Here is a 25981-nt window from a genome sequence, read left to right on the forward strand (position 1 = left end):
AAACACTGCAAACCACAACACAATTAAATATAAATTATAATATGAAAACTAAAAGAACATGCATATTCTCTGTCATATGGACCTGCATGAATAAACTTTCTCAATCCTTTATCATCTGCAACCGAAAATAGTTGTGGATGATTACTATACCTTTCTAATGTTGTTGTCCCTGCCTCTCTTTCTCTCTCTCTGGCTCTGTTCCTGTGCTACTGAGTGTAACTACCGCCCCTCCCCCCCTCTGCCCAGCGTAAAGCACAAGGCTCGCGTGCAGAGTGAAGCGGAAAAAAAGTGCGAGAGAGAGGCTGAGAGAAAGAAAGAAAAAAAAAAAACCCACGTGACGGCTCGCGATAAGGAGCCGGCTCGCGTCGTTCACGTCAAAGAGTCGGCTCTAAGAGCCATTTCGTTCGCGAACGACCCATCACTAGTGTGGACCACACAGCCTGTGTCCGGGGAGGGTAAAGGTGCCGCCTAAAAGCGTGCCGAGTTATTGGATACGTGTTGTTGCTAGGGGCGTGGGTTGTGCCGTGAAATGTTCTAGTTTCCCCAAACCTGAAAGAGATGAAATTGAAGAAGAAAACAGCATTATCATCTGGAACGACAGATGCGCTGAGAGCTGTGTGCTCCGACGACGTGGGGCAAGCTGTGCCGCAGTGAGCATAATCTGATAAGCGCTTGTGTCCATCCTGCACTTGGCTTCAGGACGACGCAGGAGAGGAAAAAGTATATGCGGAGTGTGAGGATAGATGGAATTATGCTGAGGTCACACTTCTCGGAGCTGATTCACACTTTCACCCGGAACACCTGCTGTATATTTGCATCCACCGGAGTCCGTCTCGATGACTGACGCACACTTGCTTGTCCCGTGATGTGTCTTTGGAGGAGCCGGTGCGTGCCACGGTCTAAACATCCCCGCCTGTCCACTGTAGGCCTATAGAACAGCTAATTGTCTGCGGAACAAATCACAGTTTTATAGTAGGCGCAGGATCTTATGCAATGTGGTCGAAACGGATTTCGTGAGCTCATAGGTTAAACTGACAGCGACACCAGGCTTAGGTCGCCTTGCTCTGTGCTGTACTGCAGCAAGGTGGACCACCGGGGCGTGAGGTGGCAAGGAGCAATGCACGCATCCTCCCCGCTGGACATTTTTTGGGGGATGTTTTGGGTCCCGAACAAACAAAAAACCCAAGGCCATACACCCTAAACTGGCGAACTGCGTCACCGTGTTGGAGTGTTGCAGGTAAGCAGCGAACTCTTCCACCGCTACGAGAGAGCGGCTCATCATCCTCCAGAAACAATGTCGCCGGTGAGTGTTTAACAGCGTAACCGGGATGGATTCGGTGGATTCAAGCAAAGATCCGCCACTGGGATCCACGTTTTCCTCAGCACCTAATCTGGACTCGGACATTAATGCAAATGCTTGCAGGCCTGTGTATGAGAATGGTACAGACCACAATGTCAACATACAAAACACAGCCCTGCGTGGAGCAAGTGACCCCAGCTCATACCCCTCCACAGACTACCAGGTGCCGGTCCGCCACAGGTTTATTCGGCGGAGCCAGTGGTTGTCAGACTCCGAAGAGCCGCCGGTGGACACACCGGAGTTCGCCAACAGCAGCCCGGCACTCAACATCGACCTGCGAACCATCGTTGACAGGAGTCGGGCGCGGGTTCTGCACGCGACCCGCCTCCAGGAGACCTCGAGCACGGAGAGCCAGGTGGGCCTGAAAGACATGGCCACAGAGAGCGTGAACGCGGACGAGGAGAAGGGAGGCAGGAGCGAAAGCGAGCCCAAGGCAGAGGTCGTGCCCTCCGATGTCACAGGTAAAGCAGGAAGTGACGAAAACGAAGAGGAGCCCGGAATGAAGGCTGTGGCCACCTCGCCCGGAGGGCGCTTCCTCAAGTTTGACATCGAGCTGGGGAGAGGGTCTTTCAAAACTGTCTATAAAGGTCTCGACACCGACACCTGGGTCGAAGTGGCCTGGTGTGAGCTTCAGGTGGGTTCGCTAATCACTGAGGTCCAACATCAATCAGCCAACACAAATTAGCTGACTACAAGAGCTCTACAGCATCATTGATTGTTTTTCATTCGCTCATTTGAAGGTTAAAAATAAAAAGCAAGACAATAATAAAGATCTTTATATTACACATAAATACCCATATACATGCCAGTCATGTACCAAACTCTCAGGCAGGGTCAGTGGATGCTGTGTTACATTGTTGCCTTTGGTTCTTTCCCTCATTAGCTCAGCCAGGTCACAGCCATGGTTCTGTATATAGCTGGGATTGATTAAACAAGCTGAAGTTACAAGCATTTACAATACATATGACAGGATTTATGTGTGAACACACGCACACATATATATGTATTACAAGAAACTTCACTTTTTCACTTTTTTTAAAATTCAGCAATCAGTTTACAAGCTTTTATTTTTATAATTCTTAGCCTAGATGTTGCTATTTCCAAACCAAGTTGAAGTAACAGCACATTTCTGATTCAGTAGATTACAAAGATGTCATTTAAAGGAAATCTGCATCCTCCTTGTCCCCTGCGCACATTATTGACTCTTAAGTGAATTGAATTTCATCTGTACCTACTCAGCCATGTCAGCAGATGAACTGAAATGGCACTTTAATTAGTCAGATTTGCTTATAGGCTATATTTTAGCAAGGGGTGATGCAGTGTTTCATATGAGTGACAGCTTGCTGTATCACTAATCTGTGTATATGGTAATCTAATGATTAGTTTAGATGCTGCCCATGTGATATACAGATTAGTCTGCAGACAGACCTGTAGACAGTGGCTGCCCTTTAAGGGCTCAAATTGTGCTAAGCTTTTTCAGTCTGCAGATTTATGAGCAGGCATAAGAATAGAATTTAAAAAATTAAGTATTAAGACATTCTGCATCAAAACACAAGCAGAAGCGTCTTTGTTTTTCCCAGCAGATCTTTTTCATTAAACTTAAATAGCTACTACTTCTTGGTGTATGCTTAGTCACTGAATTGGCTTTCACGTTACACGCGGACTTAGACGTTGGGGCCAGTGCACAAAATGATGAGTCACCATCTCATCGTAATCTTAGAAACCTTTCGTGTGCTTTAACTGATCATAATTACAATTATTTCATATAAGATGAAAAACATTTCACCTCAAACTCTTGCAGAAAGTGTAGGAAGGCATCTCAGCAAGTCTGGCCCAACAAATCACTGAATTTCTCCCTAATGAAAAAATCACAGCCTAGCTCTGTAAGGTTCATAGAATTAAGTGGTAGTTACATTGTGCTTCTATTTGCATTCAGTAGATGAAAATGAAGTTCTGATGTAGCCCATTCAGCGTGTCTTCATCTCATTTGAAGAGTGAGAACGGCGATTGTCCAAGGCTGTACCACAATGCGTCACTACTGTTTAAGATTAACTTTATTACTTTATTGCATTTGGCTTTCTGATCCTCATCAGTACACCTATCCATATCTTCAGTGCTCATTCTTGTCTGTTAGAAGAGAATCCAACCACTGGGCATATTTTTAAGCACTTAAACACATAATTAACTGGATTTCACAGCAGAGTGTGCTTTTTGAATGTGTGTCACGTTTGATGAGCTCTACAGTAAGTGTATTTGTGCATTATGCGTGTGTGTTTGCATCTGCGTGGTGTCTGAGCAGGTTCTTAGGGGAGATCTAGTGATGATTCAACCATTCTGTCCCTCGAGATGAGGCCTTGCCCTTTGGAGTGTCTCTGTCTGTGTAACTCACTCACAAAAAAAGCTGCTGTAACTCAGATGCCCTGTGTGGTTTGTACACTGTGTGCGTACGGAGGTAGAACTAAGAATGAGACAGCAGAAAACATAGATGCTCATAGAAATCAGAAATGAATTGTATTTGAAGTGGAGCTTTTTTCCTGGTGTTGAGCAAACCAGGCTGCCAGTTTTGCTACTTACTTGCCTGCAAAAATGCGATCAAACGTTTGCTGACTGAGTTGTTTACCCGAAATTAGCAAATCGCCTAACACAATTTAGTAAAATGCCAAAGCACTTTACCACACTGAGAAGTGTCTCACAGTTGTACATTTTGTCTGATGGCTTAGTAATAAATATCAAACAGCGATTTATACCCTTGTGCTGTTACCACACAGATGTGTCTGGAGAGTGAGTCTTGCTGATGCAGCCTTCTGCACCATGAGAGTAGAAACGGGAAAGGCTGGGTTCATCTAAGGACAGTTTATAGTATACGAAGTATTTGATACACAGTAAACCAAGAGTTCTGTATGTTTATATTATTTCCAGATTTGTGTCCACAACATTCTATTTTATTTCTAATATTATTTATTATTTAGTTTTTCATTGTGCACAATTATGTCTCAGTAAAGACAATCCTGGTGCCACACCCTGCTGAGATCTTATCCCTCAAAGCGTCTTCTAATAATTTGTATGAAAATTGCTTTTAAAAAAGGACAATGAAGATATGGGGATGAGGCAAACTGTAATATATTTGTACACCATAAGAATCAGAGTTATGAAAGAAAGTCGGATCTGTATCCTTCACAGTGTTGCATGTAATATAAGACACCTCAGACTGAGCACTGTATAGATCACTATGAGCTTTGCAGGAAATCTGATTCTCAGGTATTTGTCGATAATCAATAGCATGAAATGTACATCAGGTTATTGTGGACCCCCTGGCCTTTGAAACATCAACTGCACCCGAATGGTTTCTGCTGAAACGTGTCTATGGAGACGGCTCTAAAGAAACCCTGGAGGTCATGCAGTTTTTGGCGTTGTCATAGTCTTTGAGTTGGATGTGTTGTGCTGACAAGAGAGAAACTGAAATGCGGAGGGTGTTTGCTGTCAGCTGTTTTACTATTTATACAACAGTTCAGGGAAGAAAGGGGACAAAATATTGATCCATTATACACAAACCCACTCAGGCTTGTATAAGTAAAGATGTAGAATTCAAAATTTGTGCAATTTAATTCCTAAATCAAGGATTTTCATTATGCTTTGTGGCTTTGTGATTGAAAGGAAAATAAAAAGAAATCCTAGCTCGCTGTTATAACGTCTTAATGGAATTTTTTTTTGTTCCATTATTTACCAGAGGCATGGTTGACATTTATGATTAAAAATGTGATTAAAGCTCACGTTTATCTGCCATGACAGATGTGTCTGTCTCTGTATCACAGCAACAGATTAAACAAGACTTCTACTCATCTGTCTTTTGAAAATGTGATTTCACGAATGCTGTAGTGCTTTGTGTTTTCTACACAGTGGTAATAAAGAGAGTAATTGGTTCAGACCCCCATGTATACCCACTCAAAATGCCAAAGCTGCTTTCACTATAAACATGAGCCACAGGCAGCAGAGTCCCATCATAAAGCAATGGGAATATTCAAAGGAATCATATTTGTTCCATTACCATCTCTAACTGAGAAGAATGCATATCTGTCCTAAATGAGAAACAGGTGCAGCGACTTATTGAAACATTTGCAAACAGAAGTGGAAATACATTATAGAAGGCAAACACAGAGGCTGTACAAAACTAATGAGCTTGAAAGTCAGTGTTTGGTATGTTCACCTTTATTCTGCAGCACTGTCTGAACTATATTAGGCAAGTGTTCTTGTATTTTCTTTAAGCAGTCTTCAGGTATAGCTCTCCAGGCTTCTTGAAGGACATTCAAAGCTCTTCTTTGGATGTTTCTGCCTTTTGTTCTGTTCTGTCAACACGATCCCACACTGCTTCAATATATGCATTTCTATATATGTGTTTGCTTTCAAAGAAATAGTTGTCATGTTGAAACTAAAGCTGTTTCTAATCAGATGCATTCCAGGTGATATTGCATGATGGAGAAAATCTGATGGTACAGAAATTCCATCAGTTTTGACAGGATCGCCAACCCCACTGGCTGAAATGCAGCCCCAAACCATAACAGAGCCTCCACTGTGTTTCACAGATGGCTCTCCTTCTTCATCATCATTCATCAGTTCTTGTGTAATTTGGCATACCTCAGCCTTTTCTCCTGGCCTCTCCTCTCCATTTCCTGGCCTTCCACTGAGGCCATTTTTGCTCAGGAATCTGTGAACAGTCCATGAATCAAATGAAGATGCATCTCTCAGGGCCTGTGTCAGGTCTTTGCTGCCTTTTTTCCCATTTCTTAAAGACAGGACTTTCAGACATTGTTCATCTGTTGCAGATAGGTTTTGAGACCTGCAACTTCTTTTATTCTCCACTTGTCAGTGAAGTAAAGTAAAGAAAACACTGCACAACATGCTGAGATACGCAAAGTTTTCACCTAATAGAAAAGATACTATTTTTTGTCTGTCAAACTGTGTTACCTTTGGCAATCTTTTTAGTTATTTATTTTGTAGATTTGACTAAAGAAATGGGCCCAAAATAGGTATTTCAGTCCCAGGCTGCTAGTAAAGTGCCTAAAGACACGAGTTAAAATTGTTTTTTTGCTAAGTTGTCTTCTATGTGTAGACCCATTACCAGTTAGTCCCCTGAGTTGCCTTTTTATGATTAAATGCTTCATAGGTCAGTGTTACATGGCTTAACAAACAAACAAGCAAACATTCCTATGAAAAAAGGACTGGGCTGAAAATCCCTCAGAAAACGTGGAGAACTATTATTTGAGACCACTTTGAAAAGATAGAAGTCTGGCTTGTTGGAAGCAAAATATAAAGAAATGAGGTGGGTAGAGAAACACAGAGAGACTAATACTGTTTCTTTATACTCTATAGAAGTAGATGCATAAATAATAGTAAAAAAAAAAAACCAAAACATTTTCTTTCTTCATTTTTCCAGGAACGGAAACTGTCCAAAGCAGAGAGACAGAGATTCAAAGAGGAAGCAGAAATGCTAAAGGCTCTTCAGCATCCCAACATTGTGCGATTTTATGACTTCTGGGAATCACCCGTCAAAGGGAAAAAGTGTATTGTTCTGGTGACAGAGCTGATGACCTCAGGAACACTAAAAACGTGAGCGGCAAAAGAAAAATATTTCCTGTCATAACCTTTGTTTGTCTTTTTTGCTATATTTTAATTTGCTCCCCAAAGCTGTTGAATGGCATAATTTTAGTCATTCTACGGCTGAAATCCAACCAAAAGCTGAAAGATATATTTATGTGAATAAGGGGGTGGATTTTCTTCGTAAAGAGTAATTAGCAAAATAAATGAATACCAAATAGAGGGTAGGACAGAATAGAAAAAGATTTTCAGGCAGTCACAATTAGGAAATTGGTTTGAGAAAAGAACAATCATTAGAGAAGGCTATAAAAATTAGCAAGAGAAGAACAGCTAACTGGATATATTTTATAAATGCAGAGGTTACTTGGGGATAGATCTCTAAATGTGATTTCAGCAACTATCATTCAGCATGTTTGAAAAGCCAGTTTTTACTTGTTGTCAACTGGAAATTCTCTATCACCACAATAATATATACATTCTTTATCTTCCAACAGGTATCTGAAGCGCTTTAAGGTCATGAAGCCTAAAGTTCTTAGAAGCTGGTGCAGACAAATTCTCAAAGGCCTCCACTTCCTCCACACTAGAACTCCTCCGATCATCCACAGAGACCTTAAGTGTGACAACATCTTCATCACTGGTCCTACGGGCTCTGTCAAAATCGGAGACCTGGGCCTGGCGACTCTAAAGAGAGCCTCTTTTGCTAAAAGTGTTATTGGTTAGTTACCATGCAGTTGGAAAAAATGCTGTTTTAATGATTTGGGAATTTTCACAGTGCAGAAAGAAACTAAACGCAGTGCAGACACTGTTAGACACCGTTAGAGGTCGAGATTATTTTACCTGATGCATCAAAGTCAAACATTCGCTCTAGTTTTGCTTTTAATTCTTGGCTCTGTTTTTATCTTTGGCAAAATATTTCACTGCACTCACCAATCCCACACTAAAATGTGTCAGCGGGTTATTTGTTGCTGCAGGTAGTGTTCAGTACCAAAAATGACACTGACGATCACTGTGGGAGTAAACGAAAACAGTAAATCTGTGTACTGCATAACCAAAATAAGGGAACTTGTTCCTTCTAAGTGTGGGATTTTGTGCCTGTTATGTTTTTTATGTAACAAAACAAAAAATTCTGTGAAGTGTAGAATTACATTAAAAGCTCAACATCTATGTGTCACTGGATCCGACCAGCTGTGACACAATGAGTGTTTTGAATCATTGGCCACTTTTAAAAAAACATTAACCCTACTTGGTGTAGAGTTACCGAGACTGTTTGGGCTTATTATTAGCTTTTTGACCACCTTAAAGTTGCTATATTTTACTGTCATGTTTAGAAAATTCTTCATGATTTATCAGGCCTGATCAGTTTCTGCTGTTGATGCCACTGGAGTTCAATTAAACCATCAGTAAGTTTGCAATTTATCATCTTCTCTTGCATTAATTTTCCAGGCACTCCAGAGTTCATGGCTCCAGAGATGTATGAGGAGCACTATGACGAGGCCGTGGATGTCTACGCCTTTGGGATGTGTATGCTGGAGATGGCAACATCTGAATATCCCTACTCTGAATGTCAAAATGCTGCTCAGATCTACCGCAAAGTGACCAGCGTGAGTTCACGTTCAAATCCTGCCACTGCTATAATAACTTTCAATCTATGATTACAACAAAGCCAAGCTATATCTCAATTTTTTGGTTCTTATTTAGAATGAAGGGTTCATTATAAGCCTGCCACAATATCCGATTTGTTCTGCACATTTGCAGTGATCAAAAGACAGTCAAATTTACATGTAGGTTTGCTTATTTTGTTGGAGTTTTTTTGCCTGCACAGATGCACTGTTGTATTCTTGTGGTGTTCCAGGTCAAACTTGGAAAAAAAAAATAAAGCATCTAGCTGGTTCTGCAGCGCTTGGAACACAGGACCCTGAGAGCATGGGCAAACCTCGGACTAATTTAGTTAAATTACTGTTATAACAGACAACAGTATCTACCTAATGTAGCTAATGCTGACACTTTTAATTTGGCAGATGAGAACTGTCCTCTTTCTTTTGAAAACCTTTATTCCCAGGGCTCATATGTCTGAAAGACAATGTGTTTAACAGACTCTGTATTTAATGATTTTATACAATGCAGACAGAAGTTTCTTCTGTTATTTCTCCAAGTACTTCTGTTTAAAACCTGTCATTTGGTAAGCTAAGACATGGATTACATTTTTTTAGGGGGTGAAACCTGCCAGCTACAGCAAAGTCCGCGACCCAGAAATTAAGGAAATAATCGGGGAGTGCATCTGTCACAGATGGGAAGAAAGGTAATTGGACCAGAACCTCTATCTCTAGCTTATGACGCATTGTTGTGTGGGTAGAGATTGACTCTTATATTAGCACTGCGTTGTTTTGTTTCTCCTCCTGCAAAGAGACGTCAATACCACTATTTGACTCTGACATAGTTTGTGCTCCTCTGTGTTTTACTGTGCCAGTGACATGTAGTGCAGGTCTGTAGTGTTTGTGTATTTCTTGCAGGTACTCCATCAAGGACCTCCTGAATCACGCCTTCTTTGCAGAGGACACGGGTGTGAGGGTGGAGCTCAATGAAGAAGATGATGGGAAAAAAGCATCCATCGCTCTAAAGCTGTGGGTCGAAGATCCTAAAAAACTGAAGGGAAAATACAAAGACACTGGTGCCATTGAGTTTACCTTTGATTTGGTGCATGAGGTCCCAGAAGTTGTTGCCCAAGAAATGGTAAGGAAATTTTTTTTCAAAAAGCACTGTTTCTCAGTGCTTTGCCAGTTCATGTTTCTTATTGGTGTCTGTTAAAATGTTGCCTCGCAACAAACACCTGGGTTTGAATCCATCATCTGGCCGGAGCCTTTCTGTCTAGAGTTTGTATGTTCTCCCTGTGTCTGGGTACTCTGGCTTCTTCCTACAGCCAGTCAGTGAGATTAGGTTTATGGACTGATAGAGGGGAAATGAATTTAAACTCTAACCATAACAAAAGTAGTTTTGTTTTTTTTGTGGTTTGCTATTTCAATTCAGTTTCTGTTATTTCCTGTTATGAGGTAGTTGGGCTATCAGCATAATGATATACAAAGTGTCTAATAATGTTATGGAAGTCATTACATTGGAACACATCTTCTGATGTAGGTCTGATGTAAGGAGTGCGTTACTGGTTTGCAGTACTGCGAAGTGCTTCAGATACCACAGGACTATGTCTACATAGACACTAGAGCAGGGGTGTCAAACATAAGGCACGGGGGAAAGAATCAGCTCGGCAAAGACAGTCGGGCCCACTAGAGAGCTTTGGGAAAAGGAGGGCATATATTTTCGATTTTCAATTGTATTTTAATCAATTTTAGAGTTTTTCCTGTTGGTAAAGAGCTCCATCTGGGCATTTATATTACATAACAGTAATTATTAATTGTTTAGTTAAAAGTCTTTACATGCACTTGGTGTAAAAAGTGAGTTTGACGCTCCTGAACTAGGGCAACTGATCACTTGACCTTTCGCTCTTCATGCAAACTTCTGTTAATGCAGGATGGGTAGTTCTGAGCTGCAGTGAGTATCTTGCCTGTGCCTCCATAGGTGGATTCAGGTTTCTTTCTGGATTGTGATGTGAAGATCGTTGGGAAGTCCATCAGAGATCGTGTAGCTCTAATCAAATGGAGGAGGGAGCGGACTGTCTCACCAAATGGAAACAGCGAGACACCCGTGAAGAAAACTCAGCAGAACCTCCTACAGGTTCCCAGTACAGGGATGCCACAGGGAGCTGCATTAGCTACTACAGATTATGAAGACCAAGAGTCAGAGCAGCAGACTCTGATCTGCACCGTCCCCGCTGCCACATCTACCACATGTAAGAAACTGGAATTAGAATATTATGTGAATGTGTGCATTAACACAAAACCTGAAGTTAAAACCAGTGTTGATTTTAAGAGCCAATTTTGACCAGTTTTAATTTTATTAAGAATTTAAACATCTAAGCTCTTTTAGTTTTAGTTGATTCAATATCGCAAGAGCATCACAAACTAAATCTGAAGTGATTCAGTTCACTAAAATATAAAGTGTAAAAGTTTGTCATGTTTTTACCAGTGAGAGTTGCTCCACGTGGTTTACAAAGCATTTTATTTTCCATGACATCAAATATGAAATGCTGCTGCTTTTCCTGCTAAGAGATATTTTGTTGTGTTATCGTGAGAAAGCATAGCTGAGCCTGCCCTCCCTGCGTGTTTTTCAGATTAAATGTGTGTATCTAGCCTTACTGCACAAGGAGATTACTTCTGATTGGATCCTACCTATCTACACAACGTAATTAGCTCTGTTTGGATCTCGTATTTCCAGAACGTCTTCATCTCGCTCATATGAAATGTGCTGACAAAAGTATCAACACATGTCATGATAGTTTTTCTCCTTGTGCATTTGTTATCATCTTGGTCAACAGAATCAAACACTGGTTAAAACACACGACACAGACTGTTGCTAAAATAGTTTCAGTGAACCTAAGCGAGAATCAGACATATGGCTGCTGCAGTGTCTGAGTGATGCCAAATTACGTGACATCATTTAGCATTTGAATTTTATTAAGATTCTACTCCACTGTCTCCCACACCCCATCTCTCTTTTTGAGTGTCTGTCCTTCCTGCATATGGACAAAAAGCATCACGGTGAATCATAATCTTTTACATGCTCTCTTATTACAGCTGGCAGTGGAGTGAGCTCCACCATGCAATTAGATGAGCAAAACAATCAGCAGAATGGCCCCTACCCAACGTTTCAAGAACCTGTTACCACAACTCAGATTATCTACAGTCCTCCTGCACAGACTGACCCTCAGCTGCACCAGGGGCCTTACCAGCAGTCCACTGCACAGTCCGTGCAGTTACACCAAGGAGCGTACCAGAAAACCGCAGGCCAGCTGCACCCTGGGACCTTTCAACAACCTGCATCACAACTGCACCAGGGGCCTTATCAGTGTCAAACAGTGAGTAAAAGCATTTCATGTTATTTTCATTTTCTCTTTCTGATATCCTTAATGATATTTTTCTGAAATAACGAAAATGTTATTTTCTTTTTCGGAATGATACGTCATCAGCGTCACTACAGTGATCCCTTTGTTTGCCATGAGAACCTGCTCATCACTGAAAGTACTATGTGTCTTAGGCGTGGCAGTGCCTCAATGGTTGAGATGGTACAGTGTAGGATGCAATCGCTAACTAAGACAACTCCACTCCCCTGCTTGTGTCCGTTACAGGAAGTGTCTCCGGCAAATAGCACAGAGAGTCGAGTGCACGATACAAACTGCCTGTATGCTAACTCTGCCCAGAAGCCGTCATTGTTATCGCCTTTCTTGCTCCCCCATCAACACTCTCATCATGACTCAGCAAGTCATTTCGATTCACCTCACCTTCCCCTTAATTTACAACCTCCTGCAGAGCTGCCTCCATGTGTCCCATGCAGCCCAGGGCCTCACCATCACTGCAAAGCTTGCATGTCTCTCCTCTGCAAGGACAGGACAAAAGGAGGTGGATCACTGGGACACACACACAAACGCACTGACACCACATCCACCCAGTTTGCTCCAGTCTCCAAGCCAAGCTCGCCCACATCTCTTCATCAGCCAAGGTCTCCTCCCTCTCTGCCCACTACCACATCATCAAATTGTCAGCCCGTCGTGGCAGCTTCTCCTTCACATCTTTCTCCACCTTCACAAAATGTGTTCCCACGGAGTTTGTATGAAGGTGGAGATCTCACGCTCCTCAACTACTGTCTCCATCACATTGTCAGTCGCAGGACCAGCTCCCCCACCCTCTCTGATAGAGGTGTTAATCATCCACTACACAACCAAACTGGGGTTTGTTGTTCTTCAGTACGTGAGCATAAAGACAAGAGCCAGAGCCTGGATGCTCCGTTCTACTGTTCTCCAAATGTGGTTAGGAACCTGCAGTTATCATCACATCACAGCAAAGACAGAGCCAATTCTCTGGTGGGTTAGAGAAGAAGACTTTGCATAGCCTGAAATGCCATAGCAGCAGCCTGCTGTATCTTTCCTGATCCTGCAAGTTGCCTCTCTCCCCTGCCCAGTATGTTAGCAGCCTGTTTTTGCTCCTGCTTAATCAACATTAAGTGCTGAATTACTCGCTCAAAGTGCTTCTCTTAACATGTTGGATGGGCAATGATAGATAAATGCTGCCGCTTCCCATTTCCATTTTAACTGCCCTTGATGAACAATTCCAGCTGCTAAAAAACACCCCTCTCCATTTTCTTGCAAGTGACCACAAATGCTTTGACAAACTAAAGTGTGAGCCACATTTGTTGTATTAAATACAAGCACATATTATACAGTTCTACTATCCCTAAAGAAGGTCTCCCATTATGTGTTTCTGACAGACAGCTCCTGCTCCAGCTACGCCAGCCACTGCTGCTAACCAGAGCAGACAGTGCTTTCCAGCTGCAGGCCCAACTCTACAGACACAGAACACTGCCCAGCCCAACCAGGAGCAGGTACTGCATACATCTGACTCTAAAATACCCTGGCAACATCTGTAGTGAGACCCAAAAATCTGAATTATGAAGCGACGGTTTGAAAGTCGCTCATTGGAGCCCACCCAGCTGCCTGTCCTAGCATGCTTGACTCGCAGGGTCTCGTCATTTGACATGTAATATAAAAAATACAATTTCAACTTTTAAATCATAAACTGAAACATGCAATATAATGGAAGTTAATCTGCCATTTGATTTAGTGGTGCTGGCCATTTTAAGTCAAGTAGGTCTAGTGCTGTGTGTGAGGTGGGTGAAAAGTGTATCTGATTTTCCCTTTAATAGCCAATGTGCACTGTACTGTATATCTGTGTTTATGTGTGTGATGTGAATAGCTGTTCATGTGGTTTGTGTCTCCTTCACATTTATCTCTCCTCACTGTAGTACCATCTCCAACCAGCTGCTATCCTGCCAAAGGTAGAGCAGCATGCAGAATAACTGAATCACAAGTCTGCCCGCCCTGCAGCTCACTTGTAATAAAGTGAAGCTGTTAAACTGTTTAATTATTAGTTTGAATTCTCAGTTTCAGATTCATACTGTAAAAAAAACTAAATAAGTAAAAAAAGAAAAGAAGAAAGACAAAACCCCAAACATGTCATTTCCTTCCTTAGCTGTTATCTGCAGAGCAGCCTGCTTCCCACCTGAGTCATCCTGACACCGCTACCAGTTTTCCACAGTTAGTCTCCAGTGCTCCTTCCCCACTTCTACCCCTGCAGATCAGCATGCAGGTGTGTTGTGTTAGAGAAGACAACAACAAATCTTCCTATAAAATGATATAATAGGTGGCAGGGTAGAGTAATAAATAAGGGGCCTGTGTGAATGTTATTTCTATTGGTTATCTTTGTTCATTTTATATCATTTTCCCTTTTTCTTTCCCAGTTTTCCTCACCATATGCAGTTATTCAAACAGGGGGCCACAAGCCTTCCCCCGTCTCGCCAGCTCCTCTGCCATCTGTCTACAGCAGCAGTGAATCCACTATGTCTAGCACCTATTACTCACATTCACCCCACCGTCCCTCTCTGCCTCTGATTCCTCATTCTGCCATGCCATCTATGTCTACTCTTGGCACTCCTCTGTCCACACCTCAGCATGTAGCCAGTGTGGCATTCCCCCTCCCATTTTTTGCCATGGCCGTGTCCTCAGCAGTGCCACAGCAGCAGGGCAGCCCCTCCACATCTCAACCAAACCTAAGTTTCCATTCCACCCATCCCTTACCTCTCTCTCAGGTACAACCCACCCCATACCCTGCCCCCAATCCTGAGCACGGTCTGGCTGAGCAGCCTGTCCAGGTGAATATTTCACTCAGTTCTCACTGTAATGGTTGGTTGGATCATAGGAAATCTATGATGCTAAGGTGGAATGGGTGTGATGCTTGCTGGGCATGGGTTTAGCGACTCGAAGACACAGAGTACTTGAACTAACTGATGAACAATTCTTTAAATGTGCTTGTTTTCTTTCAGATACAGTCACTCACTCCGCATGGCACTCTGGGAGACTTTCAGCATTTGGGTGCGGTTCACTCAGTTTTGCCTACTGTTCAGACTTCTCTCTGGGGAAGGGGAACAGATTCAGAAACTAGTGGAGCTGGCCTTGACTTAGCAGGAGCTTCTACAATTTCAGCCCCAGTCCCAGCCCCAGCGTCAATCCCAATCCCAGCTAATGTTGTTACTCAACCTCCAGCACAAATTCTGGCTGTGGTGGGAGCACAAAACCAACTTCAAGTCCCAGTATCAGCTCAGGCCGCAGCTATGCCTCAAACCACAACCCTTCTTAAATCCCCCACTTCAATCCCAATACAAGTTCCAACAGCAATTCAAGCTGCAGTCTCAGCCCCAGCTCAACCACTAGTATCAGCATCGGGTCCCATTTTGGAGCAAACAGAAGTCTCCTCTGTGAGCATACTTTCATCCAAACCTGAAATGTCAGTCCCAGGCTTGGTTTCAGGCCCAAACACCCTGCCAGCACCAGTTCAGTCTGCAGCTCCTGTTCCCGCTCCAGCTTCTGTCACAACTTCAGTCCCAGCTCCAGTTCTGCAGCCTCCTGGCACCCAGACAACAGTCTCAATACCCGAGTGTTCCAGCCTGCCTGCAACTCAGCAAACTGCAGACATGGCATCTGCATCCAGCACCCCTCATCAAGAGCCCTGTGCAGAGGTAGTGATGAATCCAATGTCTGTGCATATTTGAGAACAATACCAGTTTATACACTTATGTAAATTCTATAAGCTTTACCTGTGCTTGATTAAAATTGTCTCTGCAAATGACAAATAAAGTCATGTGAAAAAGAAAGTTCTTCACAGAACTCTTTGGAGATCCATGAAAAAGTAAGTACACCAGCCAGGTGCTTCTAAAGAAAACTTGATTAACTGATCATCAGCACTTGTGAAAGCAGAGGTTTAGGCAGTTAGGTGTGGGGGTAACTCAACGCCACAGTCTTACCAGTTTTTAACGTCTCTGAAAATTCAGCCCAAGATCAGACCTTACGATGCTCCAAGAAACTGTGGGGGGGAAAAAAACGCTTCTCAGACTCCAGAGGCTTTATTAACCATGTCAGGTGTTAAAGTTCATGAAAGAACATGGCTCCACAGCTTAGGTTCGTTTAGATTACAATACGCCAGCACATCAGTGCAATTCATAGCAGCTGTGTCAAGCATGGTTGAGGAGGGTGATTATTTGTGCTTGTTTTGCAGCTACAAAACCAGAGCATTCATTGAGTTGACCACGGACTCCACTGTATATTAAAGTAATCTAGAGTCACATTTGAGGCCATATGCCTGACAGCTCAAGACTGGCTGAAATTGATCCCAAATGCAGCAGCAATTCTACAACAGAATGGCTGAAAGAGACAAGATGTGTCACTGGTCCAAAGTGCAGACCTCAACCTGACTGAAATGCTGTGGCAGGACCTGAAGAGAGCCGTGCATAAATGAATGCCAGCAAACCTCAGCAAGGGATACAGAAACCAATTACTTCACATTATTACTACTTCCACAAATGATGGCTCATACTGTAGCTCTGTAAAAACTTTCTTTTTCACATGACTGTATTAAAGTATCCGCTGGTCAGAAAGAACGTTCAAACTGCAGGATTCATTTCAAATTACATTAACATAAATTTTATACATCAGTCCCATCATGACACCAGCTTCTGAATCTTAGTTTAACATGCTGAGAAGTAACAACACACATTAACCATATTACATTATACATTAACCACAGTAAGGCTTAGTCCCCCAGTGATCCATTATAGGTCCTTCATCGAGGTCCTCTTACACTCCCATTTTTCTATTTTCAGGAGGTGCTTCAGGAAAAACCAATATCTTTACCCAGTTATGAATTTGACAGGTGTGTATCTGTTATTTTTAAAAAAATATATATTTTATGTCTTTTCAGATTCTGTAGTTTTTACAATTTTGTGTGAGGAAAATGTGCCACTTGGCCGTGAATTGCTAAACTGTCTTAAAATGTTCTTTTTCGTTTTAGTCTCAAGTCTGATATACCATCTGGTAAGGAAACAAGTGATGGCTATGAAAGCTTTGCTAGTGTGGGAAAGGGAGATGGGAAACCGAGGAAACATCACCGCAAGTCTGCCCGCACCCGTTCCAGGCAGGAAAAGACCAGCAAACCAAAGCTGAGCATGCTCAATGTGAGTCTTGGTGACATTCGTGGTGTCAGAATGTACAGTTTCTTGAAATCTTTTATTTTTCAGTTTGTAAAGTGTAAGCACTGCTCCCACAGGTTTGCAACACTGGTGATAAAATGGTCGAATGCCAGCTGGAGACTCACAACCACAAAATGGTGACATTTAAATTTGATCTGGATGGAGACGCTCCCGAGGAAATCGCTACTTACATGGTTAATCCAGACTTGTACAATCTAGACTTTGTGTTTAATCATTTCTTAATATTTACATTATTGTTTAACATCTTAACAACTGCATATCTACAGGTAGAGAATGGCTTCATCTTGATGTTAGAGAAGGAAATCTTTATTGACCAGCTGAAGGATATTGTGGATAAAGCTGAAGACATGCTGAATGAAGACATGGAGGGTGAAAGGGACACAGCTTTGAGTTGCAGTCCTTTACAAGTCCAGCCATTTGAAGCATTAGTAGGAGAGGTAAGAAACAAATACACTCATTGCTTGAAATTAGCAATTAGCAGACTGACTTAGCTTTCATCTGTACATTTCTTTGTAGAGTCAGCAGCCTGGAGGATCTCAACCAGTCTATCAGCAAAATGGTATAACACTTTTCTTAGAAAAACATTTACCCATATGCATGTCTGGTAAATCCTTTTTCCTCGTCACTATAACTTTTTTTTTTTTTTCCCCAGTTCTTCATACAGGAAAGAGATGGTTCATAATCTGCCCTGTAGAGGAGATACCTACATCCAGTCAGGAGACCCCCTCTGACGGGACCACTACGCAGTCACCTGGGAGCTCAGCCCCTATGCACCCTGCTGACAGCACCACTGCAAAGCCCTCCAGAGGTGACTGCAAATTTTCCAATAATATCCAGCAGCTTCAAGGAGCAAGAGCACCACCTTGTGGCAGTACAATGACAGGCATCCTGCAGCTCAGATGGGCAAAAACTGATTTCACAATAAATAAAGTAGACCTTTTTTTAAAATAAATAAATAAATATCACAATTCTGTGTAATTTTGATTCTACCTTTTTAAAAACCTTTTGCAGAAGAGGGTTCATCTTCCACAATGTCTGGGGGAAGTGGAGGTTTCTCTTACGACGTGTACGGATTCTGCAGTCCTCCAATAATGTCCAACACAGACCCGCTCCTCCTGGCCACCCTGTCACCTCCTGTGTCTGCACCTCCGACTCTCCAGTCAGTGCCATCAGTGGAGCCAGCAGGCAGTTCAATGCAACACAGCATGCAAGCCCAGACAGCCAGAACACAAACATCATCCCCGCATCCTGCTTTCCCTGTGGAAGATTCGCAGGGATCCCCTCTTGGCTCCATCTCACCAATCCATGCATCTCAGAAGTTGCCTGATATGACATGCCCGGTTTCTATTGCTGACGACGTGCCCTGCTGCCCTCTGGTCATGCCCCTCTCTCTCGATGTGAGCACTTCACAGGTTGGATCTCCGCTTACTCTTCCGCTCCAGGAGCCAGGATCAGTCAAAGAGGCACCGGCTGTCTCCTACGCCCCTGCTGCACGGAGCGAGCGACCACAGCAACCTGTGGTGCTGCATCAGCCTTTTGCCACTGTTGGAGGGACCAAAGTGTCCTCACTACCACAGAGTCCAGCACCATCCCAGCATGGTGCAGGTCCCAGTGAGTCCGATGGTGAAGGAAGACTGGCTCGTAGCGGCTTTGTGGACAGCACCATTAAAACCCTGGATGAGAAACTACGGAATTTGCTCTACCAGGAGTATGCTCCCATGTATCCATCAGGCAGCGCTGCAGAGACACCAGGGTCTGGCACAGAGTACATCCAGTCTCCTCCTGGTCCAGACAGCGCCACAGGAGGCTCAGGAAACAGCACCCCAGGGCCAATAGGGGAGGGACGCTACAGAGGAGGTGAACAGCTGGTAAGTATGTTTTGTACTGTGTTGTACTGTATCCAAATAATATTAATTTAACTGTTTAATATATTTTAGTGTTTTAATGGAGTTCAAGAAAAGGAGCACAGCTAAACTGATCTAAGAGAGAATGACAAATATTATTTAGCTGTTCCTCATCAAGTATTTTAAAGGACAACGAGTAATAGTTTGTATCCTCTGCCCTCTATAAGCCTCAAATTCCAGAGAGAATGGACAGTTTGAGCGCACTGAGTGATTCAGCTGTGTGTGGTACGTCAAACATCGCAACATAATCGGCATCATTATCTCCTAAGTAAAATGAGATGCGAGTTAATTCCTGCAGTGCTACAGTTTTAGTATTGTGGATATTTTCCTTCCAGCATCCCTGTCAAGAAGACACGTTCCTCACTCTGCTTCATGCTCTGGAGCAAGAGGTCGATTTAAGGTATGTTCTAGAGTATGTTCACACATTTAAAGTGAAGGTAGAGCTGTGTATTCAGCACCATTTTCTTCTTTCACACCATTCATGATGTCATACGAATTCTTCTTCTGTGCTTTTGGCAGATCACTCCTGTTGCCCCTGAAGTGGCCAACAGACGAGATGTGAAGCAAAGGAGCTGGAGCAGCGCGGCCTCACCGGCGCACCCTGTGGGATACATTAGGGACCATGGTCAGTTTGATGCCATGGCTACCTCCACCACAATTGGCCGTTTCTCTGTGGTGAGCACTGAAGATGACATTACACAGAGGACACGTTGTAGCCGTTACTCTGCACCGCCTGATTTCTATCTGGACACGCCTCCTTCTAACGCCAAGCGGGGCTCTTTACCTCGTGCAATGACATCCGTCCCTGTGGATGTCACGGTCCACGCTCGCTTCCTCTCCTCAGATTCAGGGGCAGAGAGCAGCCCTGCAAAGCTGACTCCTGCCACCCCGTTGCAACACTCCCGCTCTGAGCGCAGAGGAAGTGACCTCATGAAAAGGGCAGTGGCCTTTCTCCGTCGTTCTGGTCGCAGCAGCAGCGTGCAGAGCTCTGACTCACCGAGCAGGCATGGTGGGGTGCACGGCTCTGCCTATGGCAGCAGCGATAATGACTCCGAGATGGAGGATTCAGACATAAAGAGAGAACTACAAAGACTCAGGGAGAAGTAAGCATCGCTTTTGGTTTGCTTTCTGTCATGCAGCATGTTTGTATATGAAGATATTTTGTCATTTAGCTTGTAAGTCATTATTATTTTTCTCTCCTGGGTTTCCTCAGACATCTGAAGGAAATCTCTGAGCTGCAGGCCCATCAGCGAGGGGAAGTGGAGCTCCTGTATCGAAGACTTGGTAAAGTTCCTCCTCCTGGCCTGGGAGTTGCTGCACCACATGCCAGCCGTAGAAAGAGGTCCAGCAAGCACAGGCTGAAGCCAGGCAAACTTCTCAGCCCTCTGGTTCAACAGTTTAGAAATGTCACAACCAAAACTGGTGACTCTAGCAGATCCAGTGAGTGGCTTTGCAGAAATCCAAGTACTAAAAGTTAAGAATATGTACTGAAAGACTATTTATCGATGTTATCCTCTTGCATTTGTGTGTCTTTAGGTGCTGCTGCAGGTACGGGTGACAACACAGTTAGTTTAAATGGGTCTCCAGCTAAAGGGTCTTTCCCCACTCACAGCAGGGCCCGGTCATGCACCAGCCACCTTCCCAGCTCAACCTCGGAGCCTGTGCAGACTCAGCAGCCCTGCTCCCTTAAAGGCTCTTTATCTTCTGATAATATTTATGCTGGACTACACGGAGATGGAACTGGCACACAAGTGCCACCGGGGCAAGGTACCACACACCCTGATTCAACAGTATTAATAAAAGAGTATTAATAAAACCATTATTTGTGTTGTTGCTTTGTTTAATAATGTTGGCAATGGAGTGTTTATTCTTCTTACCCTGTTGTCTTTTCCCCTTGATTATGCTCCTCTACAGGCTGGTCTAATTACCCTCAACCATCTGAGAGAGTGACCTATAAATCGAGTAGCAAGCCACGAGCTAGATTTCTCAGTGGGCCTGTGTCTTTATCTATCTGTTTGTATCTCTTCTCTTCCTGCATAGCTTCATATTTTCTGGTTTCCATATTTTCAGTAAAACTCCTTTTAGTTCACAGGGTTTTTTATGTGCTATTTTTTTCCCTGCCTCATTGTTATTAGTTGGTATTTTATTGTATTATTTCATTTCAGAGATGATTTTATTTTATTCAGCAGTTTACACAAATTCCCTGAAAGAGAAGCTGAGAATTTTACCCAATAGCTATCAGTCATGTTTAAAAACTGTTTTTATTTATTTATTATTCAACGTATTTTTATAAGTATTGAGTTTTACCTCACGTTTCACGTGTCTCACTAATTCTTCTGCTCTCTGTCTGTGTGCAATAAGCACTTATCAACTTTGTATTCCTAGGAAATAGACTCTTGCATGTCTCATGCATCCCAAACTACAATAGATTTTCTCGTCATGCTTCTTTCTAACCCTGTATTACCTGTTTGTTATCTGTCACTTTGATATCCTGCACTTTGTAATGCCTTAAACATGGGTCATCTGCATGATTTGCTAACTATACGGATTGTCTCATTTAAGGGGAATGATTGCCTTGTTTATCCATTTGTTAGTGTGACTTTATTCCCTTGTTTTGCAGTGCTCTGTAGCTTTGTTTTGCACCGTTCCCCGATATTGACCATTATAACCTGCTGATGAAAGCAGCGATTTGCATTAATCTTTTTTTGTTCTGTAGGGGCGACACTGAAGCGACTTTGTCTTGGTAAAGAGCGTGGTAGCAGTATGTAAAATTACAGTCTCATTAAGAATTTGTTTTTCTATAAGTCAAGTTGTTTGTTTCATGTTGTAATCAGGGTATTAAACCAGGTGTTTATATGTGTGTGTGTCTTTTTTAGGGTCTGGAGCTTCAGCAGGGGCTTCCAATCAGTCACAGCAGCTGCCTGGGGGTGTCACACCTCCTCCACATCAGCCGGTGATAGGATTGGCCCAAGCTCAAGCCAATAACAGCAACAACAAAACAGGCACATACAGTAGCACATCTGCGAGTGCCCATGATAGCAACCTGCCTGAAGACTTACAACGACTAATGGATGACTGGGCCCAGGAGGTTCTGATTGTCACCCACCGGCCTCGCACTAACTCTTTGAGTATAACTCGACCCCAGCTTTGGGATCAGGATCCACTTCAAACAAGTGAACAGCTTGCTAGGGCTTCAGATGTGAGTGCTATGGTTATTATCTATTCTATAAAAGAGATATTGCAAATATACAGTGTTTAGATCATGAGGCCTGAAGTGTATAAAACTACTCTAATGGCTATAACTTCAAAATGCCTTAATGTTGTAGGGACTCATTAATTAGAAGAGTTCATTACAGAATACAGTAATACGCTTTCATTTTATCATGACTTGCACTCTGACTTGATTATTGTATTTCATTTCCTAATGCATGCTGGGGCATTCGTTAAGATTACTAGAGGTTATTGCCATGCTAGTATTGCAGTACTGTATCCTGCATGTCTACATGTTAGTGTAGCTATTATTGTTTTAATATGCAAAAGAGCTATGTTTACTATTTGCTTTTAACTATGTAACCCTTTTAGTTATCGCCATGGACAGCTTCAGGACCAGAGGCCTGTAGTCTGCCACTGTCCTGGCCTGATGCCCCTGGGTCAACAATGATCGCTACCCCGCCGGCGGGGGCACATCCCTCTTATCAGCATCACTCTCCTGCTCCATTCAGGGCCTTGCCCTCACCTCTCTCTATTAGCCAGTGGCCTGGGTTTTTCTTTCCCCTTCCTCCAGGAGTCTTTGCCTTTCCTGCTGTGGCCTCAGCTCAGGATACCCACAGCTCCATTCCAGCACCATCATATCAGCCAACTGACCCCAAGGCGAGGACTCTCTAATCTCTGTAGCATTGTGTCTTCCAACTCCGTTACCAAAAATATATCTCATTGTAGTTCTAGTCAATCTGTACATAATAGTGTAAATATATATAACCAGCACGTATGTAATCATATGTACATACTCATCCTTAGTCTTTTTGTTATTTGTGTCATTTTGCATCAACATACCTCATGTCCGTATTACAATGCATAATCCTTGAGTGCAGCTGAATCGTGCATTAAAGTGCAGATTTCTTTTTCTGTATGTGCATTGAATGTACATACTGTATTTCTCATTCATATTGTGTTTTCAGTTAAACAGCTGATGTTTGTGTTGCTCATCTCACTCATATATATATAAGCTGCCGAGTGTATATATGAATTATCGTCAGTCTGTAAATAGCTCCTGTGTTTGTACAGTTACCATTAGATAATCTGTAGGTTGGTGCTGCAGTTACGTGTCTTAATGCAACACCTTATTTGCCACCATCATGCCATCACTGTGAAGACTTGACATCCTGGTCACTAAGGCCAGTCGCTTTACTCTCTCTCAGTCCAAGGATAGGTTTCATTCTTCATCGATGAAATGCTTCCAGCACAAGCGCTTGAAACATCCTTAAGAGATTTGAATGAACTTGAACTTTATCTTCAGGTGGAAAAAAAAAACACCTGTGAGAGTGCCTTGAAATGCAGTTTCTGTTTTTTGAAGAAAAGCATTTAGATTCAAAGCATACTCTAGATATATTCTATATAAGCTTTCACCTTCACAGGTAAATTATGTGATTTGAATAATGAATGTGGATTAAAACATGTTTAATTTAGCAACAAAACACAGCTAAACACTACAATCCGGTGTTGCGGTACATTAAATATCAGAGATTGTAAAAAGATTAATGAATATCCAAAGCTGCATTAGGTTAGCATATACTTGTGTAAGTTTCCTTGTTCACTGAAGTCATGTTCTTGTGGGATTGCTTTAGCACCTGCACAGCAGCCTGCATGACCACACGGATGTTCTCTGAATCCCCACTGAGTGGTGTTCTGTGTTTAGAGTGGATGTTGTTCAGAGAAAGCGATTGAAATCATACATAAGGAGGGCTGAAGGACTCAACACACGAGTCAAAATCATAATCATCCCATACCTCTACTAATGCAATCTGTAGCTTTACATATTGTTGCCTTGTGGTTTTTAAGAGATTACTGCGTGGATGGTTTTCGTTTGATAAATGCTGTTGATGTAATAATATTAGGGGGGCATATGATGAATGTGAATTACCGAAAAGCCACAACTGTTTGATGTTTGCGTAATAGGCATAGGTTTTCAAAATTGTATATTAGATGCTGGCCTTTTAGCTCATGCTTATACGTATTAAGGCTAAAATGATTCAAGGATTTCCAAAAAATATAGTGCTTTCACTATTTTAGTCAAAAACAATACTTTAATACATCTCTTGCATAAATCATTTACTCCCTTACAAGAGTTCTGGGGTTGCATAAGTCATTTTGTGTATTTTTGAGTGCAAATGGCACAGTCATCTTAAGAAAACACTTGCTTTTATAAATGTGGTCCCTTGTTTCCCCGTGTAAAACTACACAGTCAGTATGGTAAGCCAAGCAGTTCTGTAAAGGCACAATAAACACTTTTGGGGAACCAAAACAGAAATGTTCTATATTTGCAGAATTAGAGGACGCTAGATTTCCCATAATGCAACACGCTAGCATCTTTACATCATCAGGGTTGTTATCTTTCAACATTTAAAAAAATTATTTCAAATTCACAAAACACATTACGCAGACTGAGTATAACACATCATAAACTGAACCTTAAATGTAAAATCATTGGCATGACCCTTTAAAATTGTTTCACTTTTGCACATTAGAGAGTAATTGAAAATGGATTATTTGTCTATAAGGTAGATCTTTAATAATGACCTAGATATTTTTTTTAATCTCCTATGCAGTAGTTTTCTTTGTGCTTTCCACTGTAACTTCTGTCTTTAAATCTAATGCTTGCAATGACAGCTAGATGTATGATTGCTTTTGCCTGCTATATCACCTGTTTTCCCAGCAGTTTCCTGACCTTGTCAGATTGATACCTTCTCAAAAAAAAGCTGTACATACTTGAAGACATAAATAAATTCATTTTTGCTTGACACCACACAATATTAGTCACATACTGCTTTCATTAGTAGTCACAAGCCAAATTGTCTCTGGGTCTTTACTCTTCTCCACTCTGATTCGCCAAAACAGTATTGCTTATTACAAATGAAAAGACAGTTTTGCAAATGCAGTTCTGGGAAAGTTATCACTCTATATTTCACCAAACAGAGGCTAAAATCTATGTTAAAATCCACATTTCACCACTGGTATTTGTATTTCACTGATAATAGGAGATTTCTGAGGTGTTTACTTAAAGTTTTTGTGTATTAGTATCTTTCTGTCAGGCATAATACACTTGACACTGCAGTTTGAAGCTCATCCTGATCTTGATTGTGGCTCAAAGAGTTGGCAGTTCGTCTTGTAACCGGAAGGTTGCCGGTTTGAGCCCCGGCTCGGACAGTCTCAGTCGTTGTGTCCTTGGGCAAGACACTTCACCTACCGCCTCTGTCAGTCTGCCCCAAGGCAGCTGTGGCTACAACTGTAGCTTGCCTCCACCAGTGTGTGAATGAATAATGGAATTGTAAAGCGCTTTGAGGGCCCCAAAAAGCGCTATATAAATGCAATCCATTATTGTTATTATTATTATTGTCCAAGGAAATCTAAAAAGTAGAACTCCAGAATTACACAAATTGTCAAGGTGTCTTGGAAGCATTTCTAAATAACTGGAGATTCCAAGATTGCTAGTTTAAACAGTTGTGTATATACACAAGTCAATCTGGATGTGTCACCACATTGCCAAGGTCTTAAAGAAGGCCAGCAGCCACCCTCAGATGTGAGGAAATTAGTGATGTTCAGGAACAACACTGGATCTACCAATGTTCAAGTACGCTACCAACTGGAAACTGGTTTCATCATCGACCAAGACATGTTGACCAAGAAAGAAACCCCTGCTCCAAAT

The 25981-nt window shown here is 42.4% G+C and overlaps 1 protein-coding gene across 4 annotated transcripts; it reads left to right on the top strand.

The window, feature by feature from the left end:
- The first annotated feature begins 345 nt into the window (after positions 1-345).
- wnk2 (WNK lysine deficient protein kinase 2) lies at positions 346-25111 on the top strand. Of its 4 annotated transcripts, none has more exons than XM_085456792.1 (28): positions 346-1994; positions 6792-6964; positions 7447-7667; positions 8396-8553; positions 9163-9251; positions 9463-9682; positions 10523-10793; positions 11638-11918; positions 13325-13438; positions 14086-14202; positions 14354-14764; positions 14936-15628; positions 16769-16818; positions 16957-17119; positions 17212-17328; positions 17422-17592; positions 17672-17714; positions 17808-17963; positions 18167-19023; positions 19227-19284; positions 19395-19459; positions 19579-20162; positions 20273-20499; positions 20596-20826; positions 20974-21072; positions 21776-21820; positions 21936-22258; positions 22642-25111. In XM_085456792.1, exons 1-28 carry the CDS (start codon positions 1329-1331, stop codon positions 22942-22944), a joined length of 6906 nt encoding a protein of 2301 aa, XP_085312918.1. In that variant the 5' UTR covers positions 346-1328; the 3' UTR covers positions 22945-25111. The 4 variants fall into 4 exon arrangements, with proteins under 4 accessions (XP_085312918.1, XP_085312920.1, XP_085312921.1 ...); XM_085456794.1 differs by having other exon boundaries at positions 20974-21048; XM_085456795.1 differs by lacking the exon at positions 14086-14202.
- The last annotated feature ends 870 nt before the right edge of the window (positions 25112-25981 follow it).

The sequence above is a fragment of the Copadichromis virginalis genome, linkage group LG5 (assembly GCF_057382275.1).
Source record: "Copadichromis virginalis isolate Kocher_CV1m ecotype Utaka linkage group LG5, C_Virginalis_male_GT1.1, whole genome shotgun sequence".
Taxonomy (NCBI): domain Eukaryota; kingdom Metazoa; phylum Chordata; class Actinopteri; order Cichliformes; family Cichlidae; genus Copadichromis; species Copadichromis virginalis.

Bases quoted from the DNA above. Each gene is read 5' to 3' on its own strand.
- wnk2 (XM_085456792.1), top strand. From the start codon at position 1,329: ATGGATTCGGTGGATTCAAGCAAAGATCCGCCACTGGGATCCACGTTT. The intron at 21,073-21,775 runs GTTTGTATCTCT...TTTGTTCTGTAG, and splicing joins GCCTGTGTCTTTATCTATCT to GGGCGACACTGAAGCGACTT. The intron at 21,821-21,935 runs GTATGTAAAATT...TGTCTTTTTTAG, and splicing joins TGGTAAAGAGCGTGGTAGCA to GGTCTGGAGCTTCAGCAGGG.